The sequence below is a fragment of the Synchiropus splendidus genome, chromosome 1, assembly GCF_027744825.2.
Source record: "Synchiropus splendidus isolate RoL2022-P1 chromosome 1, RoL_Sspl_1.0, whole genome shotgun sequence".
NCBI lineage: Eukaryota > Metazoa > Chordata > Actinopteri > Syngnathiformes > Callionymidae > Synchiropus > Synchiropus splendidus.
In genome coordinates this window covers 36,717,804-36,739,459 of record NC_071334.1, presented here as the reverse complement: position 1 = coordinate 36,739,459, position 21,656 = coordinate 36,717,804, and the positions used below count along the sequence as shown (strand labels likewise).

The 21,656-nt window shown below is 43.2% G+C and overlaps 1 protein-coding gene across 5 annotated transcripts; it reads left to right on the top strand.

The window, feature by feature from the left end:
* The first annotated feature begins 8,609 nt into the window (after window positions 1–8,609).
* On the top strand, window positions 8,610–21,373 carry LOC128756775 (interferon-induced protein 44-like). Of its 5 annotated transcripts, none has more exons than XM_053861442.1 (10): window positions 8,611–8,676; window positions 8,925–8,987; window positions 13,926–14,020; window positions 14,176–14,235; window positions 15,256–15,295; window positions 15,377–15,572; window positions 15,875–16,024; window positions 16,304–16,475; window positions 16,749–16,849; window positions 18,709–20,596. In XM_053861442.1, exons 2-10 carry the CDS (start codon window positions 8,971–8,973, stop codon window positions 18,919–18,921), a joined length of 1,044 nt encoding a protein of 347 aa, XP_053717417.1. In that variant the 5' UTR covers window positions 8,611–8,676; window positions 8,925–8,970; the 3' UTR covers window positions 18,922–20,596. The 5 variants fall into 5 exon arrangements, 3 of the variants coding, with proteins under 3 accessions (XP_053717430.1, XP_053717417.1, XP_053717426.1); XM_053861451.1 differs by having other exon boundaries at window positions 8,614–8,666; XM_053861455.1 differs by lacking the exon at window positions 14,176–14,235 and having other exon boundaries at window positions 8,610–8,676; window positions 18,709–21,373.
* Window positions 21,374–21,656: the final 283 nt, after the last annotated feature.

Sequence of the window (21,656 nt, the reverse complement as noted above, 5' to 3'; positions counted from 1 at the left end):
CCATCAATATTTTCTCTAGGTCCTGCATCTCCAAAACTTCCAACAAATTCCTGAGCCAAGACGCAAACTTATTGTCACATCATTGTCTAAATTGGCCTCTGCTGGTCAAGTATGACTTATTTGTTTTTTAAACTCATTTTCACCTCTCATTTCATTGGGGAAAACTGAACAGGTGGAACTCAGAAATCGAGATTGGACAGCGTTCACAAAGCCGGTTCACGTCCGTACGCAGGTCAGTGTGGAAAGACTGTCTAAAAATGTAATCACAAAGAAGGACAGGTACACAAAGAGCAAATTAACAGCAATCACAAGCCCAGACGCTTTCGCTTCTAGGTGGTGAACAGATCAAATGGAAACACATACTGTACAAACAATACATACTGGAAAAACAATACTGTCCTGAGCAGCTGTCTTGAGACTGAATGAAGAAAAAACACTTCAGGATGCTGTAGCATAAATCCGACGTTCCGCTCATTTTAAGAAGTGCAAAATTGTGTTCTTGTCCGAATTATGAAATGTGAAATGTGAGTATTTAATGATTTTTTTTTGTAATCACCATCAATTATTGTTGTGCAGGTGATGAAAATGTTTGTGAAACTTGTTGACACTTGCTGGTTCAAGTGTGTGACCATTAACAGAGCTGTCGTGTGTATTTATAAGCTTCGTCCGGTGTCAGTGAACACAGACGGTGAGATTTGCCAAGTAAGTTTAGGACTTGGCAGTTGGCCGTGTCCAAGAATAGTCCCACTTCTCACGAACAATTTCTCTGCTCCGCCGCCGTCCAGGTTGTATAACTGCTATCAGAAATAAGACACGTGTTTCTCTTCAAGCAGATACATTTACTGCATTTCACATTAAAAAGTCTCCTACAAAAAATAGTTTTAGTACACCGTTGAAGCTTTCATCACACCTGGCCACAGTGCAGCATTTTCAAAGCTTCAAACTTAAAGTTTAACATGAGGAAGATGTTATGAATAATAAAAATAATAATATAATAATAACCTTTTTTTTAAATAAAGCTACAACTTCAGAATCAACGTCTGTTTCTTTTTTCATTTTCATCCATGTGTTCCCTTCACCAGCTCAAGGCTGGAATCCATTCCTTGGAACAAGAGGTGGGGAAAACCCTGGACAGATCACCTGTCCATCACATGAGGAACTATAACGGCAAACCACATTCGTCAATACAACACAAACGTGACTGGGAAGTAAATACTGAAGCCACAGGTCCTGTCTGTGTTGAGTCAAGATCAGTTTTGTGCTGGTTAGAACCAGTTTTATTTGGAATAATGTTCTTGGTCATGGGAACTTGCAGAGCTGTACTTGTGGGGACCATTTTTTGGAACAAGCAGGTAGCTTGAGGGGACCTTTTGCTGGTCCCCATAAGGTGAAACCTCAATTTTACGATAAAAAGTATAATTGAATTTAACTTTGGTTTAGCTCCTGCATATGTTTACCCATTTGTTTTGGATGGTTAGGCTTAGGGGGAGAGACTGAGGAATGTTTTGTGGAAAAAATTAAATAAAGAAATGATCATAAAATATTAGTCTTATTTATTTTAAGAATGCCATTCAATCTGGAACTCTTTCAAGAAAGTGTGAAGCTCTTATTCTGGGTGTACATCTTGCCAGTGGTTTAGAGTATCTTGTTGAGTGCACATTTAGACAAGAATCATATTGCCTCAAAGAGAGATTTACATAAAAAAAACGGCACTATTGTTCATAGTTTTCACGTCAGAAAAGGCCGTGGTTGGAAGCAGCAGATGAGAAGATTGCATTAGAAAGCAGCATTATTAGTTATTCAAACTCCTTGGCTGAAGCAAATGAAAGCTTATAAAATAGCAGAATAAAAGAAAACATTGTCACGACCCACTCCATCAATCTTTTATTTTGTTCAGCCTATTCTGCTTTTCTGTCTGTTTCTCACTGTCACTTGGTTTTTGCCCTGTGCCTGAGTATTTTGGTTGATTCATATTCTAATTTTTGTTTCGTTGTACTCAGTTCTTGTTCCTTGTGCCTGACTTGTGGAGTGAATTTCTGCTTGGACTTCTTGGACATTTATCACCCACTTTTTCTCCTTTGGAGACTCCCTTAGTTCTTGTTTTTGGACATTGGGCTGCATCCCATTTGTGTTGGTTTTGCCCTGTTTAATTAAATTGTGCATTTTTGGACTGCAAAACTACTTTCGTGCATCATGTTATTGTCGAACATGACTCTGAAAAAGAAACATATAACTTATTTTTGGGACACAATACATGATCTCTCTGCCAACACAGCTCAATTAAATAAAAAGACCCCCAGCCTCTGTCCAGAAATAGCTGACTCCAGATCAGAAACTTTCCCAGTGTAACAATGCGTCGAACACGTCTTCCTGATCATCGATACCGACACTCTCTCAACACTTATGTAACATGTCTGCCTGATCTGCATCAGATCATCCTGAAAGCCTCTCTGGCCACTCTGATGCTCAGGAATGTGCCTCCAAATCTTTAGTGGTGGCACCAGGACATGACCGGGCACTGCAAGCCCATCCAGGCCCAAGGAGGGGGAGCAAGGCTGGAACATTCACTTCCACTATCCTCAATGTTGTGCATCATTCACTTAGTTACTTAAAGTGTCTTTCCTCAGTGACTTGTCAATGCATTTTGACTAGGGGTGGGACTCAAAAATGTTTATTTAAAAATGGTTTTATATTTAACTGAATGTATTGCAATGAATTAACAAGTTGAATTTGTACAAATAAGATCAAACATGCAAGTGCATCTATCCTGAAGTATTTTAAACTGCAATTTTCTGTTCTCACTCTCAGTTGCCTTGGTGTACCTGGATTTGAACTGAGAAAAGTTCCTCGTGAGGGAAATATGCCATTAGTTATTTTTGTCTCCTTAAGTCGTAATTTTTTGTGTTATTGCTCCAGCATGTTCTCATCCACATCACCAAGAGGTGAGAGGTCCTCAACATATTTGTGAACTCTGACCATCCTTCTTACTTTGAGTTTAAGACATATCCAACCGAGAAGAGACATACTTTTGTCCTTTTATTTTGCAGCTATTGCTAATATGAGAATGTGTGTTTTCTGGCGCAAAATAACCCAAATGATTAGAATGTTTGTCATGCTGAGCTGCACCACTGGGCAGTGTTTGGGACTATTTGAAAAAACACAAAACAAAAAACAACAACAACAAAAAAAAAAACACGACTTCGAAGAGCATATACTCTTAAGCCCAAAATTATTCATACCCCCGTCAAAAACAAACAATTCATTTTCTTTTTCTCAGTTACACATTAGTATATCGCTTCAGGTTTTACTTAAATAGGACACACAAGAAAGACTGAAGCCATAACCAATTTATTTAAGATAGAAAGTGTAAATAAACATCTTTTACAGGGTGAAATCCCACTGTCCAAAATTATTCATACCCTGTCTCAATATTCAGCTGAAAATCCCTTATTTTTTTTATCACAGCCTCCAAACAATTTTTATAATTGCTCACAAGCTTCTTGCATGTATCGGCAGGAATTTTGGACCATTCCTCCTTTGCAAATGTTTCTACATCTTTGAGGGTGGAGGGTTTCCGTGCTGCCACCGGTTTCTTGGCCTCCATTCAAAGGTTCTCGATGGGGTTTAAATCAGGACTTTGATTTGGCCACTTCATAACATTAATATCACTGTCCTGGAACCATTTCTTCAGCACCCTGGCCGTATGCTTTGGATCATTGTCCTGCTGAGAGCTCAAATGCTCCCCCAGGTCCAGGTTCTCTGCTGCCTTCTTGAGGATTTCTTGAAAAATCTTGATGTGCTGCTCTTTCCTCATGATTCCTTCCACTTTAACCAAGATGCCAGGTCCATTGGCAGAAAAGCAGCCACATCTCTGTGCCCAAAAAGCTCCATCATTGTTTCATCTGACCACAGAACAGACGACCAGAAGCTTTGTTCTTTCTTTACGTGTGTCTTTGCAAAGGTCAGACAAGCTTTTACATGCTTTGGTTGAAGCAGTGGCGTCTTCCTTGGTCGACGTCTTAGAGGCCACTTTGGTGCAGCACCCGCTGGAGCGCCTGCCTTGATAGAGTCACACCACTCAAACTCAGTTCCTTCAGAACAGCCTGAGTTGTAGTCGTTGGATTGTTTTCAACATCTCACTTGATCTTTCTGGCAGGCCGAACGTGACACTATTGACTTCCGTCCACGTCCTTTGAGGTTTTTGACGGTGTGAAATTTGTGGTACTTCCGGATGATACTTTGCACCGTTGTTAGTGGTGCCTGAAATTGCTCGGCAATGTTTTTGTACCCATTTTCTTCCTTTTTAGCATTTACAATGTGTGTTCTCATGTCCTCATTGAGCTCTTGGGTCTTTGCCATGGCAAGTCTTGTGTTGACTCGAAAATGACTGAAATGTCAGCAGATGTCAACCTTTATAGTCCATAAACTGGTTAAAGAACAAAATGCAAACTCAGACCCTCAGAGACGACACTGTTTGAATATCCTGAGGCCATCGGTCCTAGTATCACTGAGGTATGGATAATTTGGACAGGGTGGCTTTGTTGTTGAAGTTTAATTGCACAGTGTTACCTCACATGACTGGTCATGGTTCCAGACTTGGCCACAGATATTATTTATGTCAAATGTAAAAAACAAGGAATACCATGTTTTTGACAGGGGTATGAATAATTTTGGGCTTAGATGTATATACAATCAAATCCATAAAAAAAGTGTCATTCGTCATTCCACATTCTTTAAGGACAGCCTACTCGGGAACTCATTGTGTCTGAACTTTGATGCCGCAGTGCTCTTGTGGTGCTGCAACAAGGGTTCTCTAGCGATGGACTTAAACTGTCCATTAGTTAAAGATCACATTGAGAGGGGAAATCAGAATCAGAATCAGAATCAGAATCAAATTTATTGCCATGGTCAGTGGGGAGCCCACTGACTAGGAAAGTGCCTTGGAATAAAGTGCAACAAAAAACAAATAAAATAAAATAAAATAAATAGAATAACATAACAACAAGGCTGTTCACGAATTTAACAGTCTGACGGCCGAGGGAAAGAAGCTGTTCCTGTGACGGGACGTTCTGGTCTGGATGGACCGTAGCCACCTGCCAGAGGGAAGAGGAATAAACAGTCCATGTCCAGGGTGAGAAGGGTCGGCTCTGATCCAACCTGCACGTCTCTGGGTCCTAGAGGCATACAGGTCCTGAAGAGGTGGCAGGCTGCAACCGATCACCTTCTCAGCAGAACGTACGATGCGCTGCAGTCGGCTCTTGTCCCCTGAGAACACAGCCCTGAGGAGACCCAATGTTGAGGGTCCGAGTGTCAGAGACAGTCGTCCCCAGCCGCACACGCTGACTTCGGCTGGTCAGGAAGTCTGTAATCCATCTGCAGAGGGAGTCAGGCACGTCGAGCTGGCGAAGCTTGTCTTCAAGCAGAGCTGGAAGAATTGTATTAAAGGCAGAGCTGAAGTCCACAAACAGGATCCTGGCATAGGTTCCTGGGCAGTCCAGATGCTCCAGAACGAAATGAAGGGCCTGGTTCACTGCATCGTCCACAGATCTGTTGGCTCTGTAGGGAAACTGCAATGAGTCCAGGTGAGAATGGATGAGTGATGGATTTCAGGTGAGAGAGAACCAGGTGCTCAAAGGACTTCATGACCACAGACGTCAGTGCCACCGGTCTGTAGTCATTCAGTCCTGTGATCCTGGCCTTCTTGGGAACAGGGATGATAGTGGAGGACTTAAAGCAGGCAGGTACATGACAGGACACCAAGGAAGCATTGAAGATGTCCGTGAACACTGGAGCCAGCTCAGCAGCACAATGCTTCAGGATGGCAGGGGAAACTCTGTCCGGACCCGCAGCCTTCCGAAGGTTCAGCCTCCTGAACTGAGTGCGCACGTCTTGCTCCATGATGTCAAGAGAAAGAGGGGGGAGGTGAGAGGGGTGGCTCATCATCAAATGTGACTGTGATCTTTGCTGTCTCAGTGACATCATTGGTCTTAGTTGTGTCACTAAGAGACAGCACAGTCCTTTGTTGTAAAGTGGAACATGGGGCTGGAGAGACCACAGAGGTGTTGGTGCAAAATGGCTGCTCAAAGCGACAATAGAAGTTGTTCAGGTCCTTTGCAAGAGTGAGGTTGTTCAGAGTGTGGGGGGCACGTGGCTTGTAGTTAGTGAGCACCTTGAGCCCTCTCCACACCGCAGCCGAGTCATTGGCTGAGAACTGCTGCGTTAGTTTGTCAGAGTATGTGGCCTTAGCTTTCTTCAGCTCCCTCTGAAACCGATACTTCAACTCTTTGTAACAGTTCCTGTCCCCACTCTTACGAGTTGCCTCCTTCTCCCGTGTAATCTGGCTGAGTTTAGTTGTGAACCAAGGTTTGTCATTAGCATAACTCACCTTGGTGCGCGTTGGTTGATGAGTTGAAATGAGTTGCTTGGCGGAGATCTGCTCCTCTACTGTTAAGGATCTCCTCATCATGCTACTCGACTGTCAGATCTGAGGCAAAAGTGTGTTTTCCATTGAAATACTTTTGTGTGCTAGTCTGTCCATCTTGTGTGTGCGCATCAGCTGCAGCTCTGGACATCTGATCACTCCACTTTCTAATTGCAGCATGTTTACAGTCGTGGTGAGGCAGCAAGCAGACCAGCACAGCACGTGGAGCAGTAAACATCTCGTCTTTACTGTGCAGTGCTTCTAATCCGCAGGGAAACACAACTGACCCACATTCGCTCAGCCAGGCCTGACACACCAACTGCGAGCAGCTCACGATCATTGTTTTCATTATGTACTTGCACTATGTCTGCAGAAGCCGCAGTTTGAATGGAAAATTTCACTCATTGTTTCACTTGTTTCACAGTGTTAAGCGGTTCGGTTCGAGATGTAAGCGCAAAGCTTCATATTAGCAGAGTCCTTTGAAACCATACCACCTTTTGTGTAATTTGTTTTCATTAAGACAATCCATTTCCGCACAGTTGTAAATTGTAAAAAGTAAATTTCCCCACAGTGGGATGCCGGTATTGCATTGCTCCAATGCAGTGTAAATAAAAGGCAAGAAATGTTTTTAAAAAATGTCAACAAAAAACGCTTGATTCAGCATTTGTCCTGGTCAAAAGGTTGAGGCACCCACACAAAGGTCCGATGTCAAATCATCCTCATAGTATCCCGATCATGCCACACACATTCTGTCCGCTTTTCTGCCCGTTTGCACTTTTCTTTAGATTTGCACTCTACTATGCGCGGTTCTGGTATTGCATGTGGCCAGCACTGTGCTGTCAACGAGTCCCTGGTCTTCTTATCATAAGCATTTCATTGCATTGTAGACCCTGTGTTGAAGGTGCATATGACAAATAAACCCGTCTTGAGTCTTGAGTCAGTGGGACTGAGGGTTTAGTGGTGCCACATGGTGTCCCATTCTAAGTGATGGGCTGACTGACCACCGTCCAAACAAACTACATACAGCTAATACATATCTGAAGGGGAAATTGTGACATCATGCATCAGGCAGGACAGCAAGTCGATTTGAGCAATGAAATCATAATTCGTTTGATTCAGAAAATATGCACAGTAAGAGCCGTCTGGCCCATTTGAATGGGTGATGTGTGCTATAAAAAAACCCATTAAAACACTTTAAACTGACAGATGTCGGATATCTGTGGCTAAAATAGCGCGGGAAACCAGGTCAGCCTGTGCATGAGAACGTCAGCGCCATGGATGCAGGGGTGGAAGGTGATCAAACAGACTGCTGTGTCATATCTTCAGCCTTCCTTGAATACATGCCTCCTTTGACCTCAAGTCCAGGGGAGCAGATCTTTTCCCAACTACTGTATATTAGGAGGCAGTCATATAATAACTGGGGCAGGAGCTCAAAGGCCGCATCTATGCCTTCATTGGAAGCGCCACTTTATGCTTTTTTAAAGAGTAATACATTCGTAGCCTATGTTTGAGGGCAGTCCCTGATATGTCAATGATAATCAGGGATAACGTCTGTCAGTGTTCTCTTGTAAGACATTAGATGAGTATGTGTGTTAAAAAACTGCAACAGTGTATACACTGGTAATGCTCATGGAAACACAAACACAGATTCCGCGCAACAGTCACGAGAGCCAAGCAACCTCGTAAACAGTGAACTACATTAATGGAGTGGCTGGTCACACTCATCAGCAAGGTCAAGGGCTCCCTCTGGTGAAAAAAAGAGAATTACATTTACTTTATTTTATTTTAGTTTTTTTCGTCCTCCCATATACGGACATCAAGGAGTGTGATGTAACGTTCATTCACTTCTGGAAAATCGCTTTGTTTTATATAAACATATTTATCTCGGGGTGTTACAGCATCGAGCGTGATTTTTATGACATTCTGTCAAGAGGCTTCAGAGATAATTTCACTGTTTTCGTCACTTATAGCTTATATTAAAAGTCAGGTGCATGTCAGGCGCTTTTACCAAGACAGAAGAAAACAATTCTAACTGGCAGACGTTGGTGACCAGACTGGAAAGTCTTTGCTGTGGGCGGGTTGCTTAAAGGTGATTGGCTGATATGTTTCTCACTCATTCAAGACCAGCCAATCCTGACGAAGTCTGTTTACTCGCCATAGAGGAACCTTTGTGTAACGAAATATAATTTTGAGAACACATTTACGATTAACCCAGCGTCAGCGACAGCAGACGTTTGAAGCCCAGGTGACAAAAAGTAATAAAATTCAAAATTTGAAAGAATGTAAACTCGCATTATCTGACGATACAAATAGTGGATTAGGTGTAATAATTCACTCGCGTGCACAGCACGATAATGTTTTTTTTGTGCGTAAGTCAGTCAGCTAACAGCTAACAGTCAGTCAGTCAGCTAACAGCTAAGAAAATATATTTTAAAAAACATGTTCCGTTTTACTTTCCACGCCCCTTCCATTGTATGAGAAGACTTCACTTTCATTTCCACAGAATTCGTCGCTTCTCCCTAGCTGAAGAATCCAAGCTCCTCAGACAAATGAACAGCGGCACCGGGTAATTATACACTCAATAATTATTAGTTTCTTTTGGTGGAATTTATGTGGGTGATTGATCAGTTTGTCAGTGTACGACAAGCCAAGTTAATTCAATGTGAATGGAGTTAGTTTTAAGTTATTTTTGTTGTTTCACCTGACAGCTGCAAATAAAATTAGTGTTCAAAGGAGAAAAACAAATAACAAAATTAATTGAATAGTTAAATCTAGCCACCTAACAACTAGGTAACCAACACCAGTTGTAAAAGCTGTCTTTTAAATGCAAATATTGACTATTGGTCAATATTGATTATTATCATTGTGGTATTAGGTTACATATATTGTATATTATTTTATAGTATTCCTGGACTGTGTTGGACTCCCGAGTATTGTTCACACTTAACAAGAAACTGATCATTACTGGTATACTTGGAAAACATGGCGGGACCACGGTAACAGTAGATGTGGTCTAGTAGCCGTCATGCTGGAAAGCTTCCACTTCTCTTCATGTGGAATTTGCTTCTGTGGATATCATGAACAGCATAGGGTCAAGTACACTACAGTACAATACAAGTACAGTACAGGCGAAAAGTTTGGACACACCTTCTGATTCAGTGGTTTTCTTCAGCCTTTTTACTTTCTGCATTGTATATACACACTGAAAGACATCAAATATATGGAGCCGGATATATGGAATTATGTAGCAAGGAAAGAAATGCTGAATCCAAGATGGTGCCGACGAAGGCTGGCCTGGCATTATTATGCGTGTCACTTTGTTTGTTTTAATATTTGTATGGTGCATTGGTGTTTTCTTACACCCGAGATGAGTTGATTAATATCAGGTCTATCCCTCTCACTTATTACCTGTATTTTTTATGTCAGTTTCGGAGTTAGTCCACGAGAGCGAAACGTGCCGGTTCTCTCATTCGCCTTCACCAAAAAGGTTTGCGTACACCCATTCCTGGGATAATCCTTTCCGCTCTTACGCTAATCGCTCTCACATTTGTGGATGTCACCACCATCACCGATCACCACCATCAGATGGAGATGAGTCGGCTTACAGGAGGGAGGTGGAGCGGCTGGTGTACTGGTGCAGCCACAACAACCTGGAACTCAACGCCCAGAAGACAGTGGAGATGGTCATAGACTTCAGGAGAGTAACAGTTTCTCTGTCCCCTCTCATGTTGGCTGAGTTGCCGATTCCCATTGTGGACTCCTTCTGCTTCCTGGGAACCACCAAGGACCTCAAATAGGAGCCAACCATCAGGTCCCTCATCAAGAAGGTCCAGAATGCTGTTCTGGCGGCAGCTGAGGAAACTGCAACTGCCAACTAAGATACTGGTGCAGTTCTAACCGCCATCATCGTGTCTATCCTCAACTTCTCTATCACTATGTGGTACAGCAGCGCCACCTCCAGGGACAAGGGCAGACTGCAGCGTATTGTGCGTTCTGCTGAGAAGGTGATTGGTTGCCTGGTCATGGACTCTCTTTCCTCTGGCAGGAGGCTGCTGTCAATCCAGACCAGAACCTTCCCCTCGGCCCTGACAACTGTTCAATTTGTGAACAGCCCTAGCTGTTATTTATTAATTAATTACTACTATTATAATGGTTTATTTTTATTCATTTGTTTAAATTATGATTTGATATTAGAAATATTATTTACTCTTGTTCAATATTGCACAATGTGCACAATCACTTTCTTAGTTAGAGGGTTCCTGAATGACATAGGCAAATGAAGCCTTGACCCGCATCCGATCGGATCAGATCGGGTTTTAGATGACTCAGAGCAGCCGCCATTTGATTTGTCGACTGCGCTGCAAACCCTTGGACCTCTTATTAAGATTTGTGATGTTGGAAAACCTAATCAGGTGACTACATAACGGAGGTCATCGCGAGAATGCCACGAGTGAGCAAAGTAGAAATCAAAGATGGCGCCGAGGAAGGCTGGCCTGGAATTATCGTGCATGTTATTTTGTTTATTTTTGTGTTTTGATGGAGCATCTGCGTGTTCTTACACACGAGATCAGTTGATGAACATCAGGGCTATGACTCCGTCTGACTTACTACCAGTATTTTTGGTGTCAGTTGCGGAGTTAGTTCATCTTTTGGCTGGGCGGAAGAAACTGAGGAGGAGAGGGAAACGTGCCGGTGCGCTCGTTCGCCTTCGTCGAAGAGGATCGCGCACTCCGCTTCCCGGGATAATCCTCTCCAACGTCCGCTCGCTCAGCAATAAGATGGATGAACTGGCGCTGATGTTGAGACGGAACAGAGACTTCTCCTCCTCTTGTGTTTTGTGTTTCACGGAGACGTGGTTGAGCGATCTCATCCCGGACACTGCACTTCATCTGGAGGGTTTCCAGCTTCACCGCGTGGACCGGGTTCCGGAGCTCACCAGCAAGACCAGAGGCGGAAGACTGTGTTTCTACATCAACAGTCGCTGGTGTACGGACGTGACGGTGATCTTTCAGCACTGCTCTCCCTCTCTGGAATGTCTGATCGTGAACTGTAAGCCATTTTACTCCCCACGTGATTTCGCTTCATTCATTCTGGCTGCCGTATATATCCCGCCCAGTGCGGATGTACGTGAGGCTCAGAGTGCGCTCGCGGATCAGGTTCTGCATGTGGAGCGAACTTTCCCGGACTCTCCTGTGATTGTGCTTGGTGACTTCAACAAGGCAAACCTGAGTGAGGAGCTTCCCAGGTACAGGCAGGTTGTAAAATGTCCCATCAGAGAGCAGAGCGAGCTGGATCACTGTTACTCAGCGCTCCGCAACTCTTATACCGCCCTCCCTCGAGCTGCACTGGGACTCTCTGACCACTTGATGGTTCATCTTGTTCCCACATACAAGCAGAAGCTGAAGCTGGCAAAGCCTGTTGTGAGGAGCATGAAGATCTGGACAAGTGAAGCTAAAGAGGAGCTGCAGTCTTGCATGGAGACCACAGACTGGGAGGTGTTCAGGGCTGCCACCAACAATCTGGATGGGTATACAGACACTGTGACTTCATGGATCAGCTCCTGTGAAGAGTGCATAGTTCCAACGCGCACCAAGGTGATTTATGCAAATGACAAACCTTGGTTCACAACTAAACTCAACCAGATCAGACGGGAGAAGGAGGCAGCTCGTAAGAGTGGGGACAGGAGCTGCTACAAAGAGATGAAGTATCGGTTTCAGAGGGAGCTGAAGAAAGCTAAGGCCACATACTCTGACAAACTCACGCAGCAGTTCTCAGCCAATGACACGGCTGCGGTGTGGAGAGGGCTCAAGGTGCTCACTAACTACAAGCCACGTGCCCCCCACACTCTGAACAACCTCGCTCTTGCACAAGACCTGAACAACTTCTATTGTCGTTTTGAGCCGCCATTTTGCACCAACACCTCTGTGGTCTCTCCAGCCCCATGTTCCACTTTACAACAAAGGACTGTGCTGTCTCTTAGTGACACAACTAAGACCAATGATGTCACTGAGACAGCAAAGATCACAGTCACTTTTGATGAGCCATCCCCTCACCTCCCCCCTCTTCCTCTTTCTCTTGACATCATGGAGCAGGACGTGGTCACTCAGTTCAGGAGGCTGAACCTTCGGAAGGCGGCGGGTCCGGACAGAGTTTCCCCTGCCATCCTGAAGCATTGTGCTGCTGAGCTGGCTCCAGTGTTCACGGACATCTTCAATGCTTCCTTGGTGTCCTGTCATGTTCCTGCCTGCTTTAAGTCCTCCACTATCATCCCTGTTCCCAAGAAGGCCAGGATCACAGGACTGAATGACTACAGACCGGTGGCACTGACGTCTGTGGCCATGAAGTCCTTTGAGCGCCTGGTTCTCTCTTACCTGAAATCCAAATCTGGAGCTCAACGCCCAGAAGACAGTGGAGATGGTCATAGACTTCAGGAGAGTAACAGTTTCTCTGTCCCCTCTCATGTTGGAGGGTTTAGCCATTCCTATTGTGGACTCCTTCTGCTTCCTGGGAACCACCATCACTGAGGACCTCAAATGGGAGCCAACCATCAGTTCCCTCATCAGAAAGGCCCAGCAGAGAATGTTCTTTCTGAGGCAGCTACGGAAACTACGACTGCTGAGAAGTTGCTGGTGGAATTCTACACGGCCATCATCCAGTCCATCCTCACCTCCTCTATCACCGTCTGGTACAACAGTGCCACCTCCAGGGACAAGAGCCGACTGCAGCGCATCGTACGTTCTGCTGAGAAGGTGATCGGTTGCAGCCTGCCGCCTCTTCAGGACCTGTATGCCTCTAGGACCCAGAGACGTGCAGGTCGGATCAGAGCCGACCCTTCTCACCCTGGACATGGACTGTTTGTTCCTCTTCCCTCTGGCAGGTGGCTACGGTCCATCCAGACCAGAACCTCCCGTCACAGGAACAGCTTCTTCCCCTCGGCCATCAGACTGTTAAATTCGTGGACAGCCTTGTTGTTGTGTTATTCTATTTATTTTCTTTTCTTTTATTTGTTTTTTGTTGCACTTTATTCCAAGACAGTTTCCTAGTCAGTGGGCTCCCCACTGACCATGGCAATAAATCTGATTCTGATTCTGATTCAAAGCAAAGGGTGGCTGTTTTCAAGAATCTAGAAGTGGTCATTACACACTTCTTTGTCTACTACATGATTCCATATGTGGTCATTCATCGTTTCAATGCCTTCAGTGAGCATGTACAATGTAAATAGCTGTGGAAATTAAGAAAAGGCATTGAATGGGATGTGTGTCCAAAATTTGGGCCTGTACTGTCTATGATAATGTGAACTGACCGGTTCATACTGAGAATCAACTCTTCCACAAAGACATGTCATACCTAGAGGTGTTGCGTACATGTGTCAGCCAAGACAACAACAGCTAGAAACCATAGACATGCAGTTTTTGTCTTTTTACAAATGTTTTTAACAGCCTAAGCCTGCCTGTGCTGTCTGATCACAATCAGTTGTTCTAGTTTGAAGGTCTCTGCCCTCTAGGTTTTCTTTTGGGTCGCCCGCTTTTGGGACGTCTGTCTTAGCTTCCACTCCGAGTGAGAGCAATCCAGAAACTCAGAAGCAGTTTTCCCCTCCAGGTATTTATTTACTTCTTTCTCTCATTGAGATCTAAATGAGTGCTAAATGTGGCTCAGGAAGCGTTGCAATGTTTTTATGATGCATTTATGATATGTCAACAACGACAGAAAAGATTGTTGCCTGAAGTCAAACAAGTGATAAAAATTAAAATCAGTTTTTCAGGTTGAATCAAAAGTGAGACCCAGCAGAGAAGTACGACAAAAGGAAAAGCAAGGCAAGTTTACTGATCAAATACAACTCACACTGAGCTTGCCTGTACTTAAGGGTTGTTCACAGCATTCCCTGAGACTTACTCATACATGTCATAGACGTGAGTGGTGAGGCACGAATTTATAAAGAGCCAAATGTGGCACTTTATTCATGGTTCTCTCCAATAATATTTCACAGCACAGGGAGTGTTCTAGTTGGGGAAGCTGCACAATGTGCTCCAGTCTGAAGGCCAGTTCCAGTAGAACCCAGTGAATGTGATCACCTTTCAAGGAGAGGCTTTCTGAAGTGTCTAGTTCTATGGATTTGCCTCCCTTGAAGGCTGAAATAAATAAATAAATAGTGACACAGACTTTACCAAGTTATGTTTTAGGAATTTATCTTGAAGAGGCCACTATTTACTCCAAAGGAAGCCATAAGTGTCATTGCAAGTACCGCACTCTTGAGCACACCTGAATATAAACCACAAAATTTAGGAGGATAGTAGACCTTGTGTACACATGTAGAACGGGTCAATAGGCAGCAGGTGAAAGGTTACTGATTTAAGTAGTTTTTAAAGCAGGGTCCAGCATTGAGACTGATGATGAAAACAAACTTGTCGATGTATGGGGAGCTTCATGCCAATACAATTTGACTCATCACATCAGACCCATGAAATTGCATGTGTTTTATTTACATTAAAGCGCTCAAGGGGCTGTTTCGTCCTGTGAATTCCCAGGGTTCAGAGTGAAAAACACTAGCAGTGTGTAGTCTGGAAATTACAGCAGACTCAATCAAGGCACAGGAGAGACTTTCAACCCTGTGGGTCCTGAGGGAACCAGGTTACATCAAGCCCAGATATGGATGTGATGATGTCAGAGGGAGGAGTTGTGCCCACATTTGCCTGGCCTTTTTTTCCTTGTACTACCTTTAGTTCTAATTTGTAATTTAGTTCCAAACAACAGATCTGACCATGTATCAGATACTTCTAGTTTTTCCAAATGTCTAGCTGTGCTGCCATTTACAAACCTTGTGTTCCCTTTGACAGGTCAAATCCCGCAATGGAGGGAGGTAGAGTGGACTGAAGAGTGAGTGAAACTGATGACACAGAGAATGGCCAAACTTTGAGGAACTGTTCACTGATTTCAGGGCATTGAATCATTTCTCAGGCAACGGGAAGACTTGATGGCAAGCGTCTGCTCCTACAGCCCAAGTTATGAGTTTGTGACTCAGGCTCGGGTTCTCTTGCTGGGTCCTGTTGCATCTGGGAAATCCAGCTTCATCAGTTCAGTCCAGTCTGTCCTCAATGGAAGAGTGACCAACCGTGCCATGGTGGGCACGTCCCCATCAAGCTTCACCAAGAAGGTGACTCGTGATTCGGATGACATGGTTCTATCAAGGCAACAACTCTGGGTGTTTTCATTTGATTGATTTCCCAAGGAGAATTCAAACAGCTGTTTAACACCAGCGGTTCAGCTGTGACATGCCAGAATGAAATATTCACCAATGTTGTGTAGTCATCTAAACACAAATCTAAGTATATGTAAGGCACTAGCTGCTGAAGTGTGAGTGACAGTGGCAGTGGCCTGAGCACTTGCTGAGACTTAATAACTATGGAGTTGTTGTGACTGTTGTAAATTCCTTGCACTTGTATCAATGTACCTCAGCTACAGTCCTTCAACCTCCTGGGGCCCCCTGATGACAAACCCACAGGTCTGGTGCTTTGTGATATGATGGGACTGGAGAGTGAGGTCAGCAGGCTTTCCTTTCACGACATCCTGTCAGTCATTAAAGGCCACGTTCCAGAGGGACACAAGGTGTGTACCTGTTTTTTTCTCCAATGCAAGTCCTTCCTGGAGAAAATGAAATTCAGCCAGAACAGATGAGCTCTGTCTGCTGTAGCAGATATGAGTGTGTGGGTTTTCTACAAATGAGAAGAAGCTTTTACTGATTTACAAAGCGCTTTGTTTGAATGTGGGTGGTACTGTAGTCTATAACTCAGCACCACGACTCTGATTTCTGCAGTGTCGACTTCATGAATCCAAGTCGGTGTGTTTTAGTTATCGTTTTCCAACAGTTTCTATCCTGTTTTGCAGTTCACTCAACACACAGCAATCACATCAGAGACCCCTGGTTACATCAAGAATCCCAGCCTCCAAGAAAAGATTCACTGTGTGGCCTTTGTGGTGGACGCCTCCCAGTTGATGACGTACCCCAAAAGTCTCAGTGCTGCTTTTGCTGAGCTAAGAGAACACATCAGTGACCTGGGTGAGTTGTCACATATGGCAACTGGACCGAGTCACTGTCAAAGAAAACATTCTGTCCAGAAGGCTTTTTCTCTGACATGTACAGTACCTCGTTGAGTTGCCACATTCACACATGTTGTTGTGTGATGACCTGGATAAGTGAGCATTCGCAAAAATGTTGTCTCTTTGATACCCATAAGAAGAGGTTGCATATTGATGATGATGATGAAAAAGTCAAAGCTGAGCTCAGACAAAATTGAGAAAACTTCATAACGGCGCTTTGGTTTGCCTTCAGGTGTTCATCAGGTGGCGCTGCTGACCAATGTTGACAAAGTCTGCGTTGAAACAGCCAAAGACACGTCCCTGGTCTACAAAAGTTCCATCATTCGTGACACAGTGAGTAACAGTAGCTGCTCACAATCTTTGAATGAGAATGAGGGTGGAAACTTGAAACAGGGTTGGTACAAGTGGAACATTCCAGCAAAGGGGTCCAGACCGTGCTTGTACTTTGAGCCCCTGCCTTACTTCCGACACCTCGGAAAATTTGCATCCACTAGAAACACATTCACAAACTCAAACTTAAAAATACCTTTACGAACCCTGAAAACAAATTTACTGTACTATTGACTATTAACTATTGAATCACATTTCCAAACTTGGAAATACACTTGCTAACTCGGGGAAAAAAATGTTTGCTCAAAAAGTTTGTTAATTTGTTGTAAATATGTTTTGCTTGAGTTTGTAAATTTCATTCAAAAGTTTGTAAATGTGTTTTGCACTTAGATCACTGATACCAATCAGCCAGATTGCAGATCCATAGGTACCATAGCTATTGGTGCCCACAGTGTCAATTTGTAATTCCAATGTTGTAATTATGAGTAAAAAAATGAAACATAAAATGACCCTAATTTAACAAAAACATGTTTTTACATACTTCAGCAAGAGAAACGCCTACAAAAACCCCACAGGCACAAAGAGCAAGTAAAAAGCCTGCAAGTTCATTATTAGGCGCAGCTCTGTCAAGACTTAGACTTAGACTTAGACTTAGACTTGACTTTATTGATCCCTTTGGGATGACTCCCTCCAGGAAATTTACGTTTCCAGTAACAATAGAGGCAAGAAAGGGCATGCAGTTAGGAAGAGCATCACACAGAGAATAAAAAAGAAATACAATTGAAATAAAAATAATAATACTAATAACCTGGAAGTAAAAATACAATTGAAAATAAAATAAGATTAAAAAAAAAAAAAAATATATATATATATATATATATATATATATATATATATATATATATATATAATAAACAAATAAAAAATAAAAAAATAAAAAAGTTAAAAATTAAACTAGATTAAAAAGGGTTATTGCACCGTAGGGATGGTTATTGCACATTGAGATGGATATTGCACATTGTAAAAGCAGGTGTCCATTACTATGTGGTAAAGCGAAGTGTACCCTACTACTTCTTCCCCCCAAGTGAGGAGTTGTAGAGTACGATGGCGTGGTGTACAAAGGAGTTGTGGTGTACAAAGTGCTGGTTCTCAAAATGCCGGATCAAGTTTGTTGACTTGAAGCCTTTAAACATGCCAATGCTGTAAAGTATTGTTTGCGTTGCATCCTTTGCACGATGTATCGTTAATTATTATGAAATTGAGGGTTGACAGGGAAACAATCTTGACACCACTGTTAGTAGGGTGGGATATTGTTTGAATTTAAACTATTCCGATTCCAAATCATCAATTCCATTTCAATTCCTCACATTAGATCCAGATTCTTTTCAGAGGCAGCGTAATCAAACCAGGGGTTCAGTTGGGAAGCTCTGAAAACCTCTGCTGGACCTTAACATGTACTTTAACCTGGTGCAGAGTATCAGTGGAACAACCTGTAGAGCCCAGTCCAGATTAGCTAGTGCAGTATAATCTCAGATTTAGTTCTTGGTGAGGAAATTGATCAACCTGCATGAGCATTCTGGACTGATGGTGCCTCCTGCAGGGGTGACCACAAATATTTGAGCATCTGAAGGTTAATCCTCCTGCTTGATCTAGAGACATCTGGCCATGCCTAGTTTTACTGTGCTCCCTGCTGTAGGACAAATATTAATATTAATATTAAAGAATCTGTGGATTGGACCATTGAAGACAGTATGTAGTGTCTCCAGCTGTATCTGACTTGGACAATCTCTTTTTAACCAGCGCTTTTGTTCATTGTGATGTTCTGAATAGGCTGACAGAATTGTTTTGGGATGCTATTGCAGATGCGCAGAGCTGGAACTCTTCTGGGCATGTCCACCTCTTACATTGTGCCTGTGAAGAACTACTTCTCAGAGTTGTCCACTAGCCTGAACACCGACATACTTCTGCTGAAAGCAGTGGACCACATCCTGCAGTACGTGGAGCTTTATCTCAAGGACAACTGTGTGAGAAAGCAGGAGGCCAACACTGTTGGGGAAAAAAAGTTTTTGTTTTAAAGTCTATGACACGCCCACATTCCAAATGTATCTACAAAATTGATCACTTCAATAAAAACTCTCCATTAACACCTGTGTTCAGATGGTTTAATGTTTATTGACGAGACAATAATGCAATGGTTCTTCAATAGATCAGGAGGATCAGGGTCGGCACTTTTGCTGCTGACTGAGGCAGAGTTGCAAAATCAACCATACAACAAAGTATCAACTGACCAATATTACAAATGCATTCTGTAAATAAATGAGTCGCTGAAAGAGACTGCTGCATGTGCATCGCAAGTGTTGAATAAACATTGAAATGCTGAATCGCGTAAACTATGGATCTGAAATGCCGCATAGTTCCAAGATTGGGAAACATAGACCTTGTCTAACGGCTATTTTGTGAACCATTTTTTTCACCTTACACTCGGGGATCTCAAACAGATTGGTATCCATGTGGTTGAGGAAAAAAAAATTGCTCAAGGTTTGTCCACAGATGCAGTACAAGTGTGTGGAACCCAGCTTGGTGGAGCTGTAGGTGCAGAACAAAGCTAAGGGTCGCAAGTGCAAATTCAATACCCTGTGTTTAGAAGTCTATTTTGAATGCATTTTATAACTAACTGTGGCGTCTTTGACTGAAATAAAAAGATGAGCCGTCTCTCCAACTGATGTTCACCTCTGCTTTAATTGCCGTCGAACACTGAAGGTGAATCACCGTAAGAGCTGAAACAAACGGATAAACGGAAAATATTTGACACGTATTTAATGAGCCCCATACCGTTAGCAAAGTTCGCTATGCTTGTCAAGTCGAAAGCCAAACACACTAAAGCAAAAATATTCCCCACATGCTGTCCGTCTCAATAAAATAAAGACAAAATATATCAAGTCACAGAGGAAACATATACAAACCTTGTGCCCTACTCAGTCAAACGCCAAAATTAAATTGCTTAACTCCGGTAACTTGCGTCAAGCTCATAGTGTGGATGATTAGAATACTTCCGGGATAGCCTTTCAAATTAAAATAATAATTCTCACCGAAACAACAAACATCGAACTCAGAACACCATTTATCTAACATTAACTCTGTTACACTCCCACCAATCATGAGTGTAACTCTGATTCACATAAAGACACGAATGATTTACTTAAATGCTTTCAGTCCACTTTAGATGATGGTCATTAATATCCGTTAAACATCACTTATTAAGGATATGTCTCTAAATAACATTGTCAATTATGCAGTCTCCACCAGAAGGATCAACTTATGAACTGGTCGTTCCACAACTGATATCTTGCCAAAACGTTGTCCATCTGGCCCAATCTTCTGATCAGCAACTTGTATCTTCACTCTTCTTACGAGTCTGTACTTGTCCGTCACTGTCTGAACCACCTTTGACAATTTCCATTCACTTCGTGGATGGTCCAGTGTCTTCTCCAAGACAATGTCTCCTACACGAAGATTCCTTCTTATTTTGTACCAACGTTGACGTGTCGAGATGTTGCTCAAATATTCCCCCTTCCATCGACTCCAAAACTGTTCGGAGAGAAACTGAATGCGACGCCATCGCTTTCGAGCATACATGTCCTCTTTGATGAACTTGCCAGGTGGAGGTAAAGCCACAGATGATTTCATGGTGATTAGATGATTAGGCGTTAGTGGTTCAAGGCTGTTTGGATCACTGAGGTTTTCAACTGTGAGGGGGCTTCGTAGAAGAAGGTCCGCAGTGAACTATCGTCTAATCTGTTAGATGAGAGCGAAAGTGTAGCACTGAGAACATTTCTGACTGTTCGGATTTGTCGCTCCCATACACCTCCTGCGTGACTGGCATGGGGAGCATTCATTTTAAAGTCACACTGTCTCTCCGCTAAATAGGTAGCCAGTCTGTTGCAGTCAAGTTCCTTTAGAGCTTGAGTGAGTTCATGCTTTGCGCCGACAAAATTACTGCCATGATCACACCTTATCTGACGCACAGTTCCTCTCAGAGCAATAAAACATCGAAGGGCGTTGATGAATGCATCAGATGACATGTCCACCAACATCTCAATATGGATTTCACGAGAATACAGGCAAGTAAATAAGAGTCCATATCTCTTGTTTGTCTTTCGTCCTTGTTTCGTGAGAAATGGACCAAAGCAGTCCATTCCACAGTATGTGAATGGTGGTGAAGGATCCGAACGTTCAGATGGTAAATCAGCCATTCTCTGCTCTTCTGTGCTTCCTCTTAGCTTTCGACATGTGACGCAGTGATGAATTAGTGATGCGACCGTTCCGTTAAGACCTGGAATCCAATACCCGTTGGCTCTGATCTCGTTCATTGTCATGCCTTTTCCTTGATGCTTGATCGTCGAGTGATAATGAGCAATGATCAGCTTGGTGATGTGGTGATTCTTTGGAAGCAAAGTTGGATGCTTTTGAAATGTTGGGAGAGATGAATTTCTAAGTCGTCCTCCCACCTTGAGTATTCCGTCCTGATCAAGAAAGGCATCAAACTTGTAAAGTTGACTCTGTGGTGACAGTAGAATTCCTCTTTTCAGTGTTTTGATCTCTTGTGATTCTTGTGATTTGTAGACGCTGGATGATTAAACATTTTGCTTCCTCTCTCTCCTGAACAGTGCTGAGGTCCGTTGATGTGTCACCCTTGGCACGGCGGATTAGACGAGCGATTGCTTGAGTGACCTTGCTCCAAGAGGAGAACTTTGAGAGTTTCTCCAACAGATTTGTTTGCTCAGTACACTGTACATTGAGAGGTTGTACA